At 46.1% G+C, this 21378-nt stretch overlaps 8 protein-coding genes across 8 annotated transcripts; 5 read left to right on the plus strand and 3 right to left on the minus strand.

Moving 5' to 3' along the window:
- Nucleotides 1-318: 318 nt before the first annotated feature.
- LY89DRAFT_145134 (uncharacterized protein) lies at nt 319-1159 on the minus strand. The gene is made up of 2 exons (XM_018205345.1): nt 948-1159; nt 319-894 (listed from the first exon to the last, which is right to left on the minus strand). Exons 1-2 carry the CDS (start codon nt 1012-1014, stop codon nt 425-427), a joined length of 537 nt encoding a protein of 178 aa, XP_018068032.1. The 5' UTR covers nt 1015-1159; the 3' UTR covers nt 319-424.
- A 22-nt stretch (nt 1160-1181) lies between these two features.
- LY89DRAFT_736683 (uncharacterized protein) lies at nt 1182-2316 on the plus strand (the record flags this gene model as incomplete). The annotated part of the gene is made up of 3 exons (XM_018220161.1): nt 1182-1247; nt 1319-1504; nt 1594-2316. 3 exons carry the CDS (start codon nt 1182-1184, stop codon nt 2314-2316), a joined length of 975 nt encoding a protein of 324 aa, XP_018068033.1.
- A 70-nt stretch (nt 2317-2386) lies between these two features.
- LY89DRAFT_752796 (NIPSNAP-domain-containing protein) lies at nt 2387-3926 on the minus strand (the record flags this gene model as incomplete). The annotated part of the gene is made up of 3 exons (XM_018221258.1): nt 2387-3249; nt 3293-3639; nt 3718-3926. 3 exons carry the CDS (start codon nt 3924-3926, stop codon nt 2765-2767), a joined length of 1041 nt encoding a protein of 346 aa, XP_018068034.1. The 3' UTR covers nt 2387-2764.
- Nucleotides 3927-4509: 583 nt separating this feature from the next.
- On the minus strand, nt 4510-5927 carry LY89DRAFT_736685 (uncharacterized protein; the record flags this gene model as incomplete). Its single annotated transcript, XM_018220162.1, has 2 exons — nt 4510-5662; nt 5719-5927. The coding sequence occupies 2 exons, from the start codon at nt 5925-5927 to the stop codon at nt 4510-4512; spliced, it is 1362 nt and encodes a 453-aa protein (XP_018068035.1).
- Nucleotides 5928-6935: 1008 nt separating this feature from the next.
- On the plus strand, nt 6936-7480 carry LY89DRAFT_687078 (uncharacterized protein). Its single transcript, XM_018215420.1, has one exon. It carries the CDS (start codon nt 7216-7218, stop codon nt 7435-7437), a length of 222 nt encoding a protein of 73 aa, XP_018068036.1. The 5' UTR covers nt 6936-7215; the 3' UTR covers nt 7438-7480.
- A 227-nt stretch (nt 7481-7707) lies between these two features.
- On the plus strand, nt 7708-9667 carry LY89DRAFT_621274 (retrograde regulation protein 2). Its single transcript, XM_018210942.1, has 3 exons — nt 7708-8329; nt 8378-8725; nt 8775-9667. Exons 1-3 carry the CDS (start codon nt 7981-7983, stop codon nt 9602-9604), a joined length of 1527 nt encoding a protein of 508 aa, XP_018068037.1. The 5' UTR covers nt 7708-7980; the 3' UTR covers nt 9605-9667.
- Nucleotides 9668-9726: 59 nt separating this feature from the next.
- LY89DRAFT_784564 (alpha/beta-hydrolase) lies at nt 9727-11809 on the plus strand. The gene is made up of 3 exons (XM_018222798.1): nt 9727-10309; nt 10365-11527; nt 11576-11809. The coding sequence occupies exons 1-3, from the start codon at nt 10108-10110 to the stop codon at nt 11732-11734; spliced, it is 1524 nt and encodes a 507-aa protein (XP_018068038.1). The 5' UTR covers nt 9727-10107; the 3' UTR covers nt 11735-11809.
- A 687-nt stretch (nt 11810-12496) lies between these two features.
- LY89DRAFT_145362 (uncharacterized protein) lies at nt 12497-13674 on the plus strand. The gene is made up of 4 exons (XM_018205347.1): nt 12497-12821; nt 12895-13139; nt 13232-13280; nt 13341-13674. The coding sequence occupies exons 2-4, from the start codon at nt 12946-12948 to the stop codon at nt 13608-13610; spliced, it is 513 nt and encodes a 170-aa protein (XP_018068039.1). The 5' UTR covers nt 12497-12821; nt 12895-12945; the 3' UTR covers nt 13611-13674.
- The last annotated feature ends 7704 nt before the right edge of the window (nt 13675-21378 follow it).

Consider the following 21378-nt stretch of genomic DNA (forward strand, 5'->3'; position numbering starts at 1 on the left):
CGGCTGAGCAAGCCAGAAGAAGGTATAACTTGCCATCGTCTTAAACATTTTGCGGCATCTCTAGTCAATGACTCTAGTGGCCAGCAATGCTAGGCTAGGAACAGACTTGAAGCACAAGAAAAGACCTCGTTTAAGTGAAGCAATTTACTGACTTGACTGGGTCCGTTTGGAATGGTCTACAGAGACCATTTCAAGCCAGACCCCACTTCTAGGCTTATCTCCTAGACCTTTGATTCTCCCTTCAGAGTTGGTGGATTTTTCGGTCCACGAATCCGACCATAGGGTGTTAACTCCTGATTTCCTCCTTCCCCTGTTCCGAAGTCTGGATCTTGCCCATGGCCTTTGTCTTCGGCTTCCGCTGTGTGGGGTATCTATGACCAAACACAGTGTATTCTTCATTAGTCCAACATTCGAACCATGGTCCTCAACCTAAGCTCACACCAACCTCCAAACAACTCGTCCTCCTAACTCTGCTCTCTTCCACAAGTTCTTGTCCCTCTCCATCCGTCCCCTTGTCAACAACATCATCAACAGCCCCCACACTACCAGTCCGAATCCTAACCACAATTCCATTTTGCTCCTGCCACCAGATCGCCAGTCGTAATAGCTTCTCGATTGCCTTGCCAGTAGCTTTCATGACAACTTCCTCGTATCTAGTATTGCTCTTGTTCCTGACACCTGCTTCTATACCACGGAGCAGTTTCTTGTCTCCGCCAGAGATTGAGAGAGGTCCGGCCGCACGGTTTTCGACGTCGGAGAGAAACTTCCGGACTCGCTTTACGATCGCAATGAATGAGGAACGAGCAGATATGTACACGACTTTCTGAGAGGACGCTCCTCGGCGGGGTGCAGTGATCGGGGCATGCAAGAGGGGGCGCTTTTGTATCTTCTGGTCTATAGAGGCATAATTAGCTAGCTGTGGGCTGGATATCAGAGCAAATCCCTACTCGACGGAAGCTTTGGGAGCTTCTTATGTCCTTGCTCTTTGGACTTCCCAGGCACTTCCTTCGCCATATTATCTTAAGGATAGAGGTGACTTGAACTGTTGGAGTTGTAGAATTACCCCACGAATCGATGTGATGATGTTAAGCACAGAACATCGCCAACCGAAGTTCTACCGGTCGACATCATGAGCTTCCCAACACGACAACTTTACTCCATTGTATTCCCCAAATACACCCATGGCGACCTCAGTATGGCCTCCGCTACCTGTAAACGAATTGAAAGCTGCCGAGGATGAATCTACTGTACGCATTCTCCCTTATCTCGTCCGATTGCAAACTCCAAAGCTGGGAGAGCTAACGGACATGCGACTCAGGAGAGAGAGCTTTCCTGGCTGCTTGACAGTCTGCAGGAAACGCTCGCGAGTTTAAAGACTGGACTAGAAGAGTGCTATGCATTATTAGCACCGATAGAGCCGGGTAGCACATTAGTGTTGAGTAGCCCGAGGAGTGAAAGTATCAAAGGACATATCACTAGGATTGGAAGTCGGATTGTGAAAGGCGTACGTCTCTCATCTCCCGTGCCTCTCTACTTCTATTTCGTAGATCTAATATACAACCTCAAGAAATAAGCTAATGCGAGCCGCCACAGACTGTCCACCTAAAACTCAAAACCCATCCTCCCCTCGTCCTCTCCCTCTCCTCCACCGACCCTTTAGTCCTCACCCCGCTCTCCTCTCTTCGTACCCTTCTCAACCAAGCTCTCGACTGCGTAGACATCACCCGCTGGACAGGCGACCGCCACTCCGCGCCCTTCATATCCTCCCAATTACTCCTCCTGCACGGTATCCTTCTCGAAGCCCTCTCTCTACTGAAGGGCAACACATTCCACACACATCCTGCCTCTACCTCTGCGAATAGCTCCAGCACAGAGTCCAGCTCAGGCGTTGACAGGAGTGGAGGCTTGGGATTAGGTGCTTCAGGAGGCAGAGACGAGTGGACCAAAGACCCTCCTTCACCTACATCTTTCACTCCAGCTCTACCCTCTACCCTAGCTCTGAATCTAGATCTCTCAGACTCCTCTCTGCTGCTCACGATTCGAGTCCTGGAACCTACGTCCCAGACACCAAATACGTTTACTCGCTTCGCCGCGTTGACGGGTATGACGAGGCGGTTGGAACATGATGAGATGGATGCAGTGTTTACGTACAGAGGAGAGGAAGTTAGGGTTCGAGAGAAGGTTAGGGTGGAGAGTAGTGCTGATCCTAGTTTGTTGAGTGTCGGGGCTAAGTTGGGGCAGATTGAGAGGGTGGTGGAGAGTTGTAGGGGCGGGCTTGGAGTGGTCATAGGGAAGCCTGAAGGAGAGGAGGATTGAGTGGTCAACCAAGTGTTGAAACATTGATATGGGACTTTAGGATATAGGTGTGGATAGTCACGGGAATTGAGAATGGGAATGAGGCTACGAGGCGTAGTGTGCAGCGTGGGGTTGCATGAGGCTTGCATTGGCTCGAATCTTTATTCATACCTCGACTGTACTTGATGATACCCTCGAAGTTGGAGTAAGGAGCCTTGGATTTTGATAGGTTCACAATGAAAACAGCAGTGACATTGACGGATTGAGGTTCCTGAATGATATAGTATTCTTTCCTCTAACGCCTTCAGAAGGCCACTGTTGATAACCCAACAACCACTAAGAAGAAAGCAACACAAGGAAAGCTTGCTATCGTTGTGGCTGATATCTCCGCCTAACATACACAAACACACTCTTCTCGCCACTGCATATCTCTAGCCGGCTCTGTATCTCGTTCCACATATGTATGCATCTAAGCCACAGGACTCCAAGGCATTGGGATCAGAATACGACTCTTCATGCTCTGGATCAGCGGCACAGTCTTGTGAACAGTGTCTCCCCATCCCTCAACATTCCAGCTCTTCTCTCGTCTGACCTTTCGCTCCTCGAGATCTGCGAATTGCCAGAGATGATGAACAGTGTTAAGCTCTCCAATCTGCACGAACCATGCTCCTACTCCCTCCATGACCTCTCGTCGTGCCTTCAAGCCTCGACGCCAATGTGTCTCCCATTCCAGCAGATTGCCTGGGTGCAGAGTATATGATCGGAGCTCGAAAACACCACCAAGTTGTCTAGGAGCAGTCGTGGGCCAGAAGGAAAATTCTTGCATGAGGGATACTCGTTTAGTGGTGATGAGAGACTTGAGCTTCTTGTCGAAAGCAGGGAATTCGGGATGGTTGGCAATCGAGTGGAGGGAGTCGTGATATCCGTGGTATCGCTGGTATTCCCAAATATGGACTTATTGGTTAGCAATGGCAGATTGAGCAGAAAGAAGGCAAACCAAATGTATCACAGTCTCCAACTTCAGTCCTCCAGCTTCCAACCAGATGGACCTTATTCTCTTCCATTCCAGCCATTCGTGGATACCAGCTGCCAACTAACTCGACATACTCATCGACCTTATCGGGCTTCACTTCGTGGAAGACGATTGAGTGAACATACTTTCCTCTCGCCAATACCTGACTGAACGAGTGTTCAATTTCCCGATCCAGCTCTCTTCCTTCCTTCGTGCCGTAAATCAAACTGCTCAACTTTCCTGTCTTCTTCTCCGATTCATCGGCAGGTTCTGCAGAAGAAGCGCCTTTTAGTTCACCTGCATCGTGTAGATTCAAATCGTCAGAAGCTGCACTCGCATTGCTCACATCTGGAGCAGTGGGAGTTGGGGGAGTGGAAGACAATGCTGGGGATTTGCTCGCGGTCTGGTACTGACTTGTCTCCGCCTTGCTCTTATTCCTCTGCTCTGCTACGTGCTCTCTGAACTCCTTCTGCTTTGCATCGAACGATTTTACACCGGCGGGAGTAATGTCTGCGAGGGCAGGTGTTCGAGATAGAGATGTTGTGCTGGCGAACGTACGGGATACGGCGAGGGAGGGACGGATCGAGCCAGGGCTCTTAAGGAATCGTCGAGCAATCATTTTTGCAGTGAAGCTTGTGTAATGTGTTTGCAGGACGAGAAATGGGCTGTCACTCGAGTTGGTGGTTTTGTGATTGCTTTGGCGAGCTTCAATTCAGCTGAGAATGACGTCGTGGAGGCCGGGGTTGTTGAAGGAATGTAACACAAACGAGTTGAATCGTCACGATAAGAGAGGCGAAGCGGAGAGAGTGAATTGCAATATCGAAGATGCAGAGCAGAGAGGAGGACAGGAGAGGACAGGACAGGCAGAGCAGCAGGTTAAAGCGCACGCGGAAGAACAGGGGATGGTGGCAGTCGAGGGATCAACAAGGTCGCCCGATTGGTGATGGACAGAGTTCGACTGAGCTTCACCCCGCACTTTCTGGTTGGTCGAGAGCCGTTATGCATCGACAGCTGTCAGGCTATGGAATTGCTACTGTACAATTTTGAAAAAGCTTAATAATTCTTGGTAGCCACAAATAATAAGCACCATGTGACTATGGAAAACTTCATCTCTACAGTAATACCTTTACACCCCATCAATCAGAGAACTGGATCAATTCGTATAAACCCAAGACTGGAAAGTTGTTATTTATGATTCGTTTCTAGTCCTCGTCTTCATCCTCATCTTCGTCGTCGTCGTCGTCTTCAAAGATGGGTGCTGCTTGATCTACCATAGCTTGCAACAACGCATCTTGTGTCTCAGCTTGCGCTTCGCTTGTTTCCTCTCCATGCTCTTCTTCAACTTCCCAATCTTGACCTATCTCTTCAATAAACGCTCTTATCATATACTCTGGTACGTATCTTCCTTTCGTCCCCCAAAACTTCTTGTTCATTTCGCCCCGAATCGCCCTACCAGCCAATTGATTGCTCTTCTCGTTCACTTCCCACCACGAGAATCTTAGAATTTGGAGGCAGTAGTGGAAATATAGGTATCTCGCGCGTGGTCTAAACTCGGTCCGAAAGGTCAGCTCCTCACCGTGAAGTTCTCGCCACTTTTTGGTATCTCCCGACAGGGTTGGTTCAATCTCTTTCCCAGCGAGTTTGTGCTCCAAATTCAAGATCCTGATCTTGTATTCTTTAGGCTCCGATTTTTCCCAAGCTTCTACTTCCTCGGGTGATGGCTCGTCGCTAATAGCCGGAACTATTGCCAAGAATCCTTCATCCCAGACATTCTCGAAGACTGTAGAAACCAGCATTCCATTTCGTGGTGAGTTGAGTTCTGGATGTTCCATGGGACCAAAAATAGCATCCATGGCTTGTTGACCATGCTTCCAGGCAAAAAGATGCGCTGCTGTGGATTCTTCTCCTCTGAGGAAAAATCTCTTCAAGATTGGGCACCAAACGTGGGAAGATGTAGAGTCGTACTGGTCTTCGCCGTGGGCTGCTCCATATGCCTTTATCAGGTCTGTTTTGAACGTTGATTGAATATCGCTCTCGGCATTTCGTTTAGATGCTGACGGAACTCTTGGTGGTTGTATGTCCAGTCCCATTCTGCTGGTCGTAAAGCTTCCAACATATGAGCGACCGATGATTCGGTCCTTTTCGCTCACGTTTGCCTTAGTCAGGCGATCAATCTGCTTCTTGGCCAGTGATGCCTCGAGTTGCCAGGCTTTTTGTTCCTCGAAGAGTTCTTTTGCAGCATTACTTTCTTCCCATGACGCTCTAGGACCTTCGAATGATTCGATTGAAATCCTCCTGTGTAGCTCGTTCTTCTCGTGAGTCAAATCTGCGACTTCTTTCTTCGCTGTCCAGAATCTAGATTAAACAAAGTTACTAACCAGATTCAAAAGTATGCTGAAATTTGTACATACTCTATCGAAAAAGACCCCTTGACCTTGAGTTTCTTTTTCGCGATCTTGATGCTCTCCTCGAGATCTTTTCTTCCCCGTTTCAACGAATCCATATCCGATATCTGCAAGGTGTCGAATCCTACGAGAGTAGCCGAAGAGGTCGAACCTCGCGATGACGCATTTGTTGCTCGTTTGCTTGACGTTCGTTCTGGGATCTTTGGTGCATCCATTGCGTTCGTTGTCTGCGGTGTCGAATGATGTGTGTTGTCTGTGGTGTCTGTGGTGTCGAATAGTTGTCTGTGGTGTCGAATGGTGTGGAAATGAAATGCGAAGAAACTTGCCTCGACATATATGTTGGTGTAGCGAGTGACTCATTCATAGATTTCTTAAAATTACTCCATTGTGCCAACTAATAGGGTAGGTACCATGGTACTGAAGACTACCTACCTAAGTAGGTACTTGTGTGTTACGAAGTTAGTGCTCGCAAAAGTGGATCATCCGGCGTCAATACAGTTAATATTACTCAAACACGATAATTTTTCAGAAATTTTAGATGATAAATAGAAATATTTGGATCTACTAAGTTTCGGATTGTATTAGCGTTTGTTCATAGGTCCAATTAGAATATTTTCCTATCTCTGGCCTCGGAGGTTCGACTAGGACGGGAAACAGAGCTCTCTATCTATGAAATTCCTAGCCGATTTTGGTACTCGAAAACACTAAAATATCTTAAACTAACTCTAATATTACACACCACTATATAGTTCATTTTTAATTAGACTTAAGTTTTAATCTATCGAAAAACCATTCTACGTTCTTATTACAAAATATTAGGTATAAACTTAGTATGTTATACGCAATACTCTACATTTTGTGAATTTGGGCCCTATCGCAAAATCGGCCACGAATTTCACCGATGGAGAGGCAGACACAAGTCCGCCAAAGCGATACCGCCCAACAAGCTTGAAAAGGCTTGGAAAGCATTTCATCGCGGGTCCTACATAGCTCTTGCAAGCAGATCCGACTAAGCTATCGACTACCCCCGACGTTTTTACATTCTGCGAAGAGCTGATTGATTCTTCCCTACAACGAGAGGCCTTTTCTCCAAGACGCATGATATGCACAGCGGATGCAAGGTCACGTTCGTGGTAATGGGACCGATTGGCAAGGGAGATGTACCCTGACGTGATATTGAGTACAAGTAACAGTTGCTGCCAACAATCTGTCGGCCGACTCTTCACGGGACTGAAATGCCGTGGACATAACCTACAGATGGGACTTTTTGGAGACCATACCTTCTACCTGGTTCCCATCCATGTCCATTCAGCGCTCGTGCCTATCATGGACGGCTAGAGCAATTGAGGTATCGTTGGTAAGATGCGTAGGTACCCCGATCATACTCGCTCGAATTCATACCGAATGTCCGGTAACGCAGACTCGACTTGGTCTCTACAGTAGTGACTTCCTTTCACTCTGCATCTCCGTTGTTGCATGTGTCCGATTACGAGCTAGCCTCAGATGCTCAAGCCACCAAAGAAGACACTTTTCTCAGCACTGTTGTTTCCTGAGGTGAGGAATGCTCAAAGAGGACTCTCCTTCTCCGTCGACACTGCTCCCGGTAGAAAAGTTCTCTCTCATATACTCGGCCTCTTTGCCTTCGAAAAGCTAGTTCGCGTCTCATCGCGCTGGAAGACATCCCAAACTTCGTGGTGCGACACAGACAAGCCTTGCATCTCATGATGTAGTGATAATGTCATCAAGGCCCATCATTCACAGAGCAACCCTGGACGCGTGTCAGCTCTGCTGCTGGTTAACCGTTTTGGTGCCCGTCGAAGGCCGAGAACATGGATTGACACACCCGGCACTACTTGTATCTCCGTGTGCTAGTGGCACTCGAAGTCATACAACTCTCGTAAGTTGGTTTAATCTCAGCGCATTTCGATAGAAGTGGTACAGATGAGCACGAAAGATGAGTACTACTTTATCATTATTGTTCTTTTCCTTCTTTTTTCCTTTCGGTATTTTTCGTCTTCTCATAGAAATCATTTCTCATCGTTATCTCAAAAGATAAGCTTCCAGTCGGGGAGGTCTTTTTTCACCCCTGTCATACCCCGCATATCATTCCAGAGAAGAAGTGCGGGGATTCGTTAGCAGATCCATCCTCACGGAAGTAGACACCCTGCACGCTGCAACCTTGATTTCTTAAAAGATAGCTTCCAGCAACCACAAACCGTCGACGGACATCGAATTTTCCTGTTGGAGTCGACCGTATTTTCCATCACAATGTCGGAATACCCATCAGCATCTGAGAAAGTTCACGAGATCCCGAGGGCAGAGGATCCGCCCTCATCTCTAGACGATGAGAAGGTCGAGCAGGAAAGAGTTGAAGATGTCGGAGAAAAGAGATTGCCAGGAGATGGCGAAGCTCGACTCCCGCGCTTCACACAGGAGGAGGAAGAAGCTGTTATCCGGAAACTCGATTGGCATTTAATGCCGCTGATCTTTGTTCTCTATTCCCTCAGCGTACTCGATCGCTCGAATCTTGGCAATGCGAAAGTCGCTGGTATGCAGGATGATATTGACATCGCCGGTAATCGATACAATTGGCTAGGCACAATTTTTTACATCTCTTGTACGTCAACATATCCCACATCCAGCACCCTTTTCTAACAAGTCCGAGATATCCTATTTCAATGGACTCAGATGGGATTCAAAATCTTTCCACCTCATCGCTGGGCTGCATGCGCTGTACTTGCATGGGGAATCATTTCAAGTGCTCAAGCTGCAACGACCACCTGGGCTGGGCTGATGGTCTGCCGGTTTCTCCTCGCCATACCTGAAGCAATGTATGGGCCTGCAGTACCTCTTTACCTATCATTTTTCTATCCTCGCGAACGACTTGGATTGCGAACTGGCATATTTCTATCTGGCTCTGCATTAGCAAATGCATATGGTGGCGCCTTGGCATATGGCATCTCACAGGCGAAGGGATCGATCGCTTCATGGAGAATTTTGTTCTTAGTGGAAGGTAAGAACCCGCTCAGAGTTCTTCAAACCAAGTTTCTAATCGAGTACAGGCCTTCCAACCATTGTTCTGGCATTTGTCGCTTGGTTCTGGCTTCCAGATAGTCCAGCCAAAGCTCGCTTCCTTAGTGAACGCGATCGTGAGGTTGCAATCGAACTCTCACAACGCCAGCCAGGAGATCGCAACAACGATAAATTCCAATGGAAACAGGCCGTTGGCGCACTTCTTGACTACCGCTCCTATATTCCTCCTCTGATCTACTTTGGCTGCAATGTCTGTTTCGCTTCACTGCCTCTTTTCGTCCCAACCATCATTTCTCAGATGGGAGCGTTCACAACGATTCAGTCGAATGGCCTCTCAGCTCCACCATACGTGCTTTGCTTTATCAGCATCGTGGCATGCGCCTTCATCTCTGACCGTGTCGGGGTCAGAGGGCCATTCGTTGCTGGTGCGGGGTTGGTAGCTGCGATTGGATACATTCTTCTTGCGACCCAGACTACTGTTGCAGTCAGATATTTCGGGCTCTTCCTTGCTACGATCATCTTTACCTCTGTCGCTCTGGTTCTATCGTGGGTGGCTAACACACACGCAACGGACTCCAAACGAGCTGCTGGCCTGGCCATCCTGGCTACTGGCGGACAGTGTGGGCCGATTCTAGGAACGAATATCTTTCCAGCTGGAGATAAACCTTACTACCGGAAAGGAATGTGGATCAGTTGTGGAGCGTGTCTCTTGGTGTTTTTCCTGGCGAGCTTGCAGAGTTTCTTGCTTTGGAGAGAGAACAAGCAGAGGGATAAGAAGTATGGAAAGGTCAGGGACACAGAGCACACGAATGTGCAAAGCGAATTTGGTGATGATGCGAATTTCAGATATATCATTTGAGATGGGTTGACTAGTAGGAAGAGCAAAGTCTTCGAGCCGTGTCTATTTATACCCAGATCCGAGAGAATGAGAACCATCTGTTTGTCACTCTTCATTGGAATCTTTGATGCCACGAATTGCTTCTCACTTCGACCACTACCAATTGTCCCAGACGTCCCTTGTTCACCCCATTTATGATTTCACTTTGCTCTGCTTCTTGGGGAAGATTATGCATTAAGACGAGAAGATCAAAGAGAGCCCATTTCGCTGAGCTTCGAAATCCTCGTTGCCGTCACGCTGGTCCGGGCTCAATCACCATACCCGTGGAATTATCAGTGTGCGTCCGCGGTCCAGATCGATTTTCTAGGCAGCTGTTTTGTGCTTGAGTCCCACACGTAGAGCTATCTATTGTGGGCCCTCCACCAGAGGTTACACCGTTAGGGGTGAGCACGGGGAGACTTTTGTCCGCTGCAACAACACTTCGTCGACTGCATTCAAAAATCAAGTAATCATCAACAAACAGAATGTTACAAGTACGGTTTCTTTTATTCTCAGTTACTCTGTTACTCACAAACATCGCCGAGGCAACGTACAGAACAATAAAGCATCCGCACAACTCAAACTATGAGATCCGAGTCAAAGAACATGCAGACGGCGTGCTCTGCAATGGAGGAGGGAAGCATTTCACGGGATGGGCTGATATAGGAGATAGACATCTATTCTATTGTCAGTTACTGCCCAATCTCCATGATATTTTGAACGTCTCACTGAAAGTAAATAGGGTATCACCCAGCTCGTCATGTGCCAGCTAAAGACGCCCCTTTGCTCGTCTGGCTCGACGGTGGACCCGGCGCATCCTCCACGATAGGAATGCTGATGCTTCACGGTCCATGTCTTCTCGATATGAAAAACCAAACAACAAGATTCAATCCAGATTCATGGACCGAATTCTTCAATGTCATATACTTGGATCAGCCAGCTGGAACTGGGTTTTCGTACGTCGAAGAGTCGGAAAACCCAGAAGCCTATCCCAGACGCAGTGAGGAATCAGCATTGGATTTCATTGTAGCTTTAGAGCTATTTCGCGTGGGTTTTGAGGGTCTTGAGCATGCTCCGCTGTATGTTGCGGGTGAGTCTTGGGCCGGTCAGTACGTGCCTACATATGGGGCTGCGATCTTGGATTACAACACACGAGTCTCAGCAAGAGAACGAATACCTTTAGTTTCTGTCATTATTGGAAATGGATGGGTTTCTCCAGCTGCGCAGTTCCCGGCCTTGTACGACATTAGCTGTTTTGAATACAACGGGATTCCTCCAGTATTGAACGAAACCGAGTGTGCGAAAATGGCTCCTATTGCAGCTCGTTGCGAATATCTGGCAAACGCATGTGCTACCTTCCCAGATGATATTGTATGTAGTGCTGTTGGTGATTATTGCGAGCCGACCCTGAAAGCCGCTGTGGGGAGATTAGAAAAGGGTCATCCCTGGGACCGTACCTTGGTCTGCAATGCGCCTACCCCAGATGCTTGCTACCCAGAGCTCAAAGGCATCACGGAACTGTTCGCTGTACCCGAGGTCCTTGATCAGTTGGAAGCCGTACAACAAACTCAAGGGAAAGCAGTTCCATTCGAAGTGGTATCAAGCATCATTGAGGAGCGATACTCGAAGTCAGGCGGCGACGCTTTAACTTCAGTTCCAGCGTTGACGAGATTGATTGACGATGCGGACATTAATGTTTTGATTTATGTTGGTACGCAAGATTGGATTGTCAACCCTGTTGGCGTGAGGAGATGCCTGGATGAGATGCGTTTTGAAGATTATCTTCACTTTCGAAATCAAGGTAGAGAGGAGTTGGCGTGGAAGACGAAAGAGGGCAGATCTGCAGGTACGGTGAAGAAGATTGATGGATTATGGCATGTTGAACTTGCGGGTGCTGGACACATGGTAAGCAAACGTTCTTCAATATATTTCCTAGTGATTAACGGAGGGTAGGCACCGTATAACCAGCCGCATTCTTCACTGAAGCTGATGGAGGCTTGGCTTGTGGAAGTTGAATCGAGGAAACTTGAAAGTGGGGCATCATTGGGAAATTCTCGCGAGAGCGAAGGGGATATGAGGACGCAACGATATCTAAGTCGTGTAGATCTATAGCTTACATTCTCAACTCATTACCTCTGGCATCAGAAGAATAATGCTATTGGTTCACGCTGTGTCGAAAAGTTTGTCTTGCATGTTGTGTACAATTTCACCTGCAGCTTGAGCAATACCTTGAAATGTAAACAGGTTAGGAAGTGATTGTTGGGACGAAGGCATTGAATCCTGGTGCTGAAACAACATCAAAGCACACCGGCACTTAAAGCAACGGGAAGTATACTCATGTGATCTCGAATGCACACTGAAGTCCAACACGATGCTGCAATATTACGAAGTGCAATTCCTGCATTCCAGCAGTCACATCACAGAACATCATGTCCGGGCACTGCCGAATTCGAACATCCGAAATACAGCGGCTAAACCCCACCTTCAATTCGTGCATTCAGGGACGTGACAAGCCCCGCACAGGCTACTGGTCACCACCGCATCGGCCTAACCATTGCGCTGGTTCAGCACATCATCATCGCGGGGTCGCATCACACAATCCTATCCAATAATGTCAGTTGAAAAGCTCTGCATCAAAGCCGCATATTCAGGGGCATCCCGATGCCATAGTACTTTATGCGCGTGATGTGATGCTGATCCTTCGCTCCGCAGGGAAACGTTGGGCCCCTTTTTGGGGGCTTCGCTTAGGGGCCAGGTCTTGGCGTTGATGAGGGAGTTGATTCGTTACATCGGAATGGAAACGCACTCGTTTCTGCTTTGAGATCCAACGACTTCTTGTCAAGTGGTTATCGTATGGTCCTTCTTCGGTTCCATGGTTTTGGTATGAAAGAAAGCATTTGGTTGCCCAGCTTTTGTATTTGAGGGCCGGTTGCACCTGTTGTGCCTCTGACTGGTAGCTTTGGTATAACGTCAGATTCGCTGGGAACGATTGCAATTGGTGTTATCCAGTTCTAAAAGTCTGGATAAGTAGATGCTATTGAGGCAAGGTACATCATGTGCTCGTCTTGATCTGGGACAAAGAACTATTGAAGTTGGATTATAAATTGATTTTGAACTTGAGAGTTTGGACCGACGGAAGCTTCGGGTTCGGGGAAGAAATCAGCTCATCCGAAAGAGTGAACCTTTGGGGATAACTACAGTAAGTCGAACCGATACTTATACACCACGCTGTTTCTCCTCAGTCTTGACCTTCTTCCTGACACAACTTACAGGACGACCATCAACAAACTCATTAAATCCTTCTCCTCAACACAATCTTCAAGATGTACGCATTTAACAAAGTCATGAAGCTCTTAATCTCCATCGCCATCGCCATGGTTCTCCTCACCCTCAACTCCGTCTCTGCACTTCCCACCTCCGAGGTCGCCGAGATCGAAACTCGAAGTGCCCTCCATCCATGCTCCGTCTTCATTCAACGATGGTGCCAAGATTGTGAAGAACGCTTCGACGTTGCCTAGTAAGTACTCTATTCCATTCGATCCTCCGCATACTTCAGCATCCAGCCCTTCTCCTCAGACCTTTCAGAAACCTAGACTGACATAATTCCAGCTACAATGTCACATGGACCACTCCTTGGAATTGGCCAATTGCTGCCTTCGTAAGTCTAGACAGACATCACTTCCTCCGGCCACCTGAAGCACCAGCTAATCCCTCTCAGTGGAACCAAGAATCCGACGAAGTCAACGTCCCAACGGTTGGCTCTGAACTTGTCGCCGTCCAAGTCGGTTCCAACATTCTCCACATCATCGATACCGCCGACCCAGCTCCAGGCGATAACAACGATCCTGGCAAGTTGAGCTTCGTGTGGGGAACTGATACGTGGGACTCGTTCAGTCCGGGTTCACCTTGTGATGTGGGTCCCGTGGGCACGAATGCACAGTATGGGGGTAGCACGAATTATGAGTGCGAGTGGTTGTGTGATAACTGAGGTGGTGATGGGCGATTTCGAACTGCTCGGTTGTGGTAGGAATGAATGCTGGGAATTGTGATTTACTGGCATTGGATTCTAGCTTGCTCTTCTACCAACGACTAGCTGGCCAGACACTGCAGATAAATTCACGGTACTGCGCACCATTTGGTGTATCGTCTCTTGATTGGTGTTTGTGTTCTTTCTTTACTGTGACATGACTCGAGATTTGCTGTAGCCGAGTTCAAGTACGATTCCGTGAATTTGAAGTACACCTGCGGAAAAAGGTGCAAAAAGCAAACAACTTCAGTCCGCTCCTTTCCAGTAAGTGAATCAGAATGAGGCTGATGAGGTATAACTGCGTGGGGTTCAAGCACACTCGGCACCCCCATTGAAGTTGCGTTAAGGGGTTCTGCAGAGCTATATATTGCTCCTACAGTTGCCATTGGCAGGCTTGATCGATATTCCAAAAAGAAGAAGAAGAAGAAGAAGAAGAAGAACAAGATGGTAGGAATTGTCAAACATCCTCAATGGTAACGTGAAGATGCGGATCACAAGATAGTTTCTGCTTCGCCTTCACATTCTGAGAGATTTAAAAGTCACATCTAAGGGGAGTAATAACTTGATGACAACAGCGAAGAATTGATAGCAGCCTATGACTATACCCCCACAAAAAGAGTTCCCGTAGGAATTGATGTCACAATTACACTCGAGAATTATTCCAAGTTGGGTTTTTCTCATACAATCTTCTTTTCCGATTGCCAACTTTAAATTTTTTGGATATTTATTGTCAGAGCCAGAACTGTTGCCATTTGTGGTTTTGTCTGATGAACAGAGTCTCCAGCAACCACGAGAGCCAAGTTTCTGACCTTAGAGACTCGACACTGTAGGGAGTCAGTTGTTTCTGCAAGAATCCCTGGTAGAGGCCATGCTACCGATTTAGAGAGCTCTCCTTCGACATTGGTTGATTAGCTTGGTTTCGTTGATGTTTTGAGAGACAGTGCAGGAGAAGTTATTAAATAGTCTGTGTTCTGCTAATTGTGGTCAGCATACTCGAACTTCATCTAAAGTCGCAAGTGAATGTGAGTTACCAGACAGGCGTAAAGGATCCTCTGAAGACAGAATTATTCAGAGGCAGAGAAGTTAATACAAGTCCAAATACTTGTAATAGAGCTCAAAATCGGTTTCTAGTGCTGATTGCAGTATATAAACAAGCCATCTCTGGCTAAGAATGAAGGTTACGGGCTCCGATATGAAGTTTTGGATCCCCTCATGATCTGTGATTCCCTGGAGCATCACGACTTTGACTCGTATTTTGTCGACATACCTGGAGCATCTCGAACACTTTCTTTCATATTGTATCAAACGATCTGGCTTTCCTCCATGTGTAGATTTACTCGCTTAATTCTTGGCAAATTGACAGCAACATGAGTTTGACAGCAGTGTTGGTGACATCAGAGGAAGAATATCATATAGAAAAGATAGAGTCAGGAGCCAAAGATACCGTACTCATGTGGCACCCGTCCATGCAGAGAACCCGAACGGCAAAAATGGGAAACCTTTGGTTCTCCAAGGAACCTTCTGAATGCTCTTCCAGTTGGAAGTGCTCGACATCGTAATATATAGTATTTTCTATTTCAGTTTGTCTCAGTAATGCCAGAAAGATTGAATTCACTTCTTCCAGGTCAGAATACTAACTAGAGATTGTGCTCAACCTAGCTGCATGATCTTACATTCACTTCCTAGTCTGCCCTCTGTTTTGTCAATCCGCTTCATCGAGCGAAGTATATAAACACCGCCGCGCTTACAACCCAACGCCAGAACAGTGATATTCTGAGCCCGAAGGCGTGCAATATCAGTAGGATCCAGATCAGTAGAAATCAGCTTATCTAAACTATTTCCCCAAATCGCACTTTGACGCTTTTTGAATATATATTGAAGTCGAAAATGACAGCAAAATAGGTATTGACAACGACAATGAGTCCATGCAATCTGAGCTGAAGAGCAAAGCAGATAAATTGTGACCGTTGAAGATCAAAAGCTAAAGAGAAAATGTCCCACGTGACAGACGTGATACCCCAGTACGTGCGTGTCGCGGGACGATGCATTCCACCAACAGCTCTTGTATGTGCTTGAAGCTCTTTTTGCCCTTAGGAGTTGGGAGTATTTAGAGTGCTGTCCATAGCATGACTCATCGCTATGCTTTGTGTTGATTTGACATGAGAAACTGAGTTTTCAAGCTGTAGCTTGATCATTATTTCGTGGTCTGAACCTATTCGGAGTGAATCGATATGGTTGTAGCCAATATATCACACAACTTGGTTAGGGCTGGGTGGAGAGATCACAACCCCATAGTAAGGCAATAGCTGTAAGAGTGAATACAGTATATTATACCCAACTGCATACGCAGCTTTGTAAGTGCTTGGGGGGGGGAGAGACGCACGCTTTTGTCGCAAGGCACATGGTTGTAGCTACATAAGAGTGAATACAGAATATTCTGGCCGACCGCCGACACAGCCTGGTCGGGGTTCCGGAGAGATAGCAAGCCGATGAGGCGCCAAGGTATAAATCATCTTGCCCGGCCCTTCCTTTTCCCTTTCCATCCAACCCTTTGACTATCTTGACCTTGCTTTCGATCTGGTTCGTTCGCTCGGCTCCTGCCAAGGTCTTTTCTACCCGTTTTACCCAAAAGAAGTCTTCTCATTACTGAGGTAAGAGTAAATTATTAAATTATGAAAGCTTACTAATGTCAGGGTTTGCTTTTCTATTTGGAAGAAAATCCGCAGTGACTAACAATTTTCGTGACAGCAAAAAGCTCAAACTGTTGACAACAGACGTAGAATGTCAACGATTGAAACTTTGACAGTAGCATGAGGACATGGTTTGAATCCAATTTAAGCAACTCACAGGACATAACTTCTGAAATACTCAGACGAAGCATGACCTAACAGACGGGACACGTTCCGTTCTCATCTCCACCCATGCAAATCGTTCACCAAGGTTCTTGTCGGTTGTGGAATCTGAGATTTGTGGGGGGGGAGAGGTCTTTATATAGATATTAATCTTTACATTAGAGCGGGCGGAAAGAAGCAAACTCCGCCCCGACGAGGCTGTTAAATGGAGTGAATGTAAACATTTAGTCTGAAAAGGGCGAGAAGAATGATCATGAAAAGTGAATGACTACCAGAACACGTGAGAAAGCCGTTAATTTCAGGGTTCAAATAATTGACCCTCCACATGCAACGCTGATCCCAAGCCATCGATATCTTAACAAACACCCACGCCGCATTAGCCACTTGACGGGCGATTTACTATCATGGTTCCATGACACTGTCCCGGCGATCTTCACAATGCACTACCTTGTCATTGGTAGTCCTAATTCAAAATCTTGTAGAGAGCACACTAGACCTTTGAAGGGGGCTCAAAGCAGAAAGTGCAGTTGAGGCTTGACACCACTGTTATATTTGACAGCAGATTTTAGATCCGATAGATAATTCTCAGCAACACAATATTCATTTCCCTTAAAGCGTTCAAGACATATCGGCACCCATGAAACCGAATCTAGAAAAGGTTGGCCCGCAGTAAATGTATTGGGGTAAATCAAAGAACTACGTCTGCCTCTCAATATTGATGGTCTTACAGGTAAACATGTGCGCTACGTAGTTCTTGATGAAGAAGGTAAACGAAACGTGAGTGTGAGATAAAGAAGAAGAAAATGAAACAGGGAGCAGGAGGCTTGGTCTATATATACTATATTACACAGTCGCTACAGAGACAGCAAATTATCATGTCTTCGTGCTCATTGAGTGAATCCAATCTTCAAGCAGGAGAAAATGCAGATTCCATGACGAGAACACGTGAATTTCAACTATAAATATCTTGATCCTGCTCCCGATTTCCTTGTGCTAATGCTCGAGTGTCCACACTGCAAGAAAGCATATTCTGGGCTTCGTCTCCAAGCATCCCGTGAACACATATCCCCAGAACCTCTTTTTTTTCAGGTCTCATTTGGAAGACAAGTCTAGTCGCAGCTGATGTCCCGGCCGGTATTCATGAAGATGATGTTTTTAAAACTGACAGCAACACTGAACTTGACAACGACAATGCCAAAAAGTCCCACTTTCGTAGCAAACTAACACGGCATTCTTTCAGAACACACGTTAACATTAAAATCAGTTATGTTTAATCATGACATACTGCTTGGCTGTTAGAAAGGTTCGAGAATTGGGTTACTAAGTTTGCACTTCTATGTTGTTTAAGGGATGGTGCATGATTGATTAATGGAGAGCAAATTAATGCCAGCAAGGATTATATATATTCTGGAACAATATCAAAGGACAATAAAGTAGATCATGATTCTTTTTGAGTTCTCAAAGCGCGAGGTGAATATAGCGTAGATTTTCAGATTCTCAACGAATTTCCGTGCTTTTCCGCACTACATACTTTTAAGTGAAAGCCGTGACTGTATTCTCCATTCACTAGTTTGGACGACATCATACTTTTCTCGCACAAAGTGGGGCAGCTCTACGTATAAAGTCCGGGACTCCTTGACTATTTTCTGTTCTTTTTGAGAATAGAGTTACAACTGAGAAAGTTCATCTTATCGCTGATTATGCATGTGTCCAAGACATGTGCTTACAGGTTCAATTCGATTGTTAGTAGAGAGAAAAATCATGAGGCTCAGATAGGATGAAAAGATTCGAGGCTAGATATCTCGTTGCCAATGATTAAGGTTTATTATTGGCAACAACAGGAAAGTTGGTAGCGGTGTTAAATTCTTTCTGCATATTTGCCAGGGAAGAAGTATCAAGCATTCCCATGACTAAATTTCCGGGGCAGGAAAAAAAATAGAAAGCAAAACCTTGATCCAGGCCGCAGACACTTCTAATAATTGCAGCCACTTCCATTCATCGCAGCCACTTCCACTCACCGCAGCCCACTTGCATCATAGTTTGTAGCACTACCTAATCTGTCTGCCTATGGAGAAGGATTAGTGGTTTATATAATTTTCGCTCAAAGCCGGAATTCGGCGAAAAACAGGAATAGAATTGGTGAATATTTCTATCTCCTTGCTTAAAGTAGGAATTTTGGCGAAAAATCGAAGTCGAAATAGTAAATTAAACTAGACTTTCGCTCAGAGCAAGAATTCGGCGAAAAACAAGAGTGGAAATAGTGAATGGACTCAACTTTCTCGCTCAAATCAAGAGTCCGGCGAAAAACAGACAGTAAATAGTGAATAGACCCAGCCTTTTCGCTCAAAACAAAACTTCGGCGAAAAACAGCACCGGAAGAAGTGAATTAACCTAGACCTTCAATACCCAGGATCTCAGAGTCTTGTTATAAAGTCTATATAAACAAAACTTGTAAGTCTTTTCCACAATCACAGTCACATTGTCAGAGAGATTCTTCAAAAGGGAGATGTGGGCCAGGAACGGATAGCTGTGCTGAACGGATGTTGAACACTTCTTGGTAAATCTCGCTGCCTGCACCATGACTTTCTTCTTTGTTCTGTCCGACAAGAGAGGAAAATCAAAAATTGACAACAATTCATAAGTTGACCAGAACAGCAGATTTCCCGGTTTATTTGATGAGCATTTTTATGTAGGACTAACTTTGAGGGAATTTGAAAGTCTGTTCTTGTGCACTACATAAATAGCATAAGTTCGCGGACAGATTTATGCTGCTTCAAAGTACTCAATTGCTGACGCACTTTAGTTCCTCATACAAACTTTGTCTTTGTACTGTATTTTCATTAAATTAAATTGAAGCAGCTCAAGACACACTACTTGAGTGAGTGAATTCAATTAACGACTCAAGAACTAGGACGTGACTCACAGGATCACCATAATTGTGACATCAAAGCAGATATAAAAAGCCTCTACCCCGCTCCTACTACGCAAACCAGGACGACAGCCATCATACCGAGCGAAACCCTCCAGGAAAAGCAAAGGCTGAAGATATACAGAAAGCGTCCACACCGGAGGCCTGGCCTCTTTAACACTCCGGGTAGGTCTGTACCTCTGCTGGCCTTCTGACGTGAAAGTTCTTTCTATTGCCGGGAAGTCGGAGAATGAGATGACAGCAAACATAAAGTTGACGGCGACAAAGAAGGATGCAACCTATCAGATATGTGTGGAATCAAACCCAAAGAAAAACATAGCCGGTAACTTTCTAGTAAACGGCGGCAATTCACATGGAGCGGGAGACTTTGCTCATGCCTTGACGGTTTCCTGTGTCGACATCGATTGCTCTTGCTCAGATCTCTGTTTGGGACTTGTGAACTTAACGTATTGCTTATTTATATATCTCGCTTGAGGCTAACGTGTAATTTTCGAATCTCCTGACTCACTTCTTTGGAACGAAAAACGCACGATAATCTCAGGTGAATACTAACCCACAATAGAAAACGTGCAAAGTGCAAGCTAACGTTCGAATCTCTTGACTCACTTCTACGTCACGAAAAGCGCACGATGTTTTCGAGTGAATCGAACAAACGTGCAAAGGCGTGAGCTAACATGCTCGAAAGCAAAAGTATAAATATACTCATCGCTACCTCCAGGAAAAAGCTTCAAGTAAATTTTGCAAACATGAGCATCAGAGAACAACATGACCTTTGGCGGTCGAGACAAATCGGAGAATACAGTTGGTCCCGGGATCGACTGCTTTGGGGATGTATGAAGTATTGATGTATCGCTAGCTGCATTTTGCTTGGGTTTCTTCTGGTTGGAAAGTATTTATATGTGATTAGAAAAGAAGATAGGATGACAGCAAGGAAAGCATTGACAACAATCAATCTAGTAAAAAACGACAGCAAGAAATCGAGCTGTGTAGTCCACCTACATCATGTTAAAGGCAGAAAGCTTGGGCGACGATAATTCCTTGGGACACACGTAGTACCGGGCAAGAACGAAGAGCCACGACAGCAGCTCCCCCTCTGGTCAATTCTCCATTTCGTTTGTTCTATTGCAGATGATTGAGGGTTGGAAGTGTAGTCTATATAGATATTTTGCTCGCGAGGAGCAAAGGAAGAGAGAGTAGTTCGCAGATTCACTTGAGGTGTGGTGTCGATCTGGCTCTGTGGGCTCTGTGGAGTGAAGATTCGTGCTTCTTTGGGAAGGGTATTGGCAGAAGAGGAGGTGAATCGTTTCGGCGAAGAATCTTGAATAAGGTCGAGCGCTTGCAGAACTTCGACGTTGATGTCTGCGGTGGGACGAGACGCTTCTTGAGCTCTGAGTACTATCCATGAGAATTGAAAGGACGATATTGAAGTGAGTGAAGTACCGTGAGCAAAAGATCACAATTCTGTGCACCTCGCGTTGGGTCTGCTTACTTGCAGAACTGCTCGTAAACACTCATCCAAACCAGCATTAGAAGCAAGCCGAAGAGAAACTTCGAGGCAGTAATCTCTCTTCTCCCCTACCAAGCCTCATCTCCGAAAGCATCGAAACGAAATGCGCTCACGTTTCAAGAAGATGATGACAAGAAATTGGCTTTGTAAAGGTCGTCCATACAATAAAAGCCAAGTACAAAACAAAAGGTAAACAAATTTCAGATTTGAAATTATCTCTTGCAAGCAATAACCTAATAAACCTCTGAAGCACCGGCCTCGAACCCATAACAATATGCTCGCTGCACCGACAACCCAAGCCAACTAAACAACACGGCATGCCGTGCCTCTTAGCATTCATTTTGACTCCTGCCCATCTGACACTTACATGCACTTCCCATGCACCGAATCTTCAACATCCCTCACTCTCACCCCTCCCTCTCCAAGATTTTCTGTCCTCCC

The sequence above is a fragment of the Mollisia scopiformis genome (assembly GCF_001500285.1).
Source record: "Mollisia scopiformis unplaced genomic scaffold LY89scaffold_18, whole genome shotgun sequence".
Taxonomy (NCBI): Eukaryota; Fungi; Ascomycota; class Leotiomycetes; order Helotiales; family Mollisiaceae; genus Mollisia; species Mollisia scopiformis.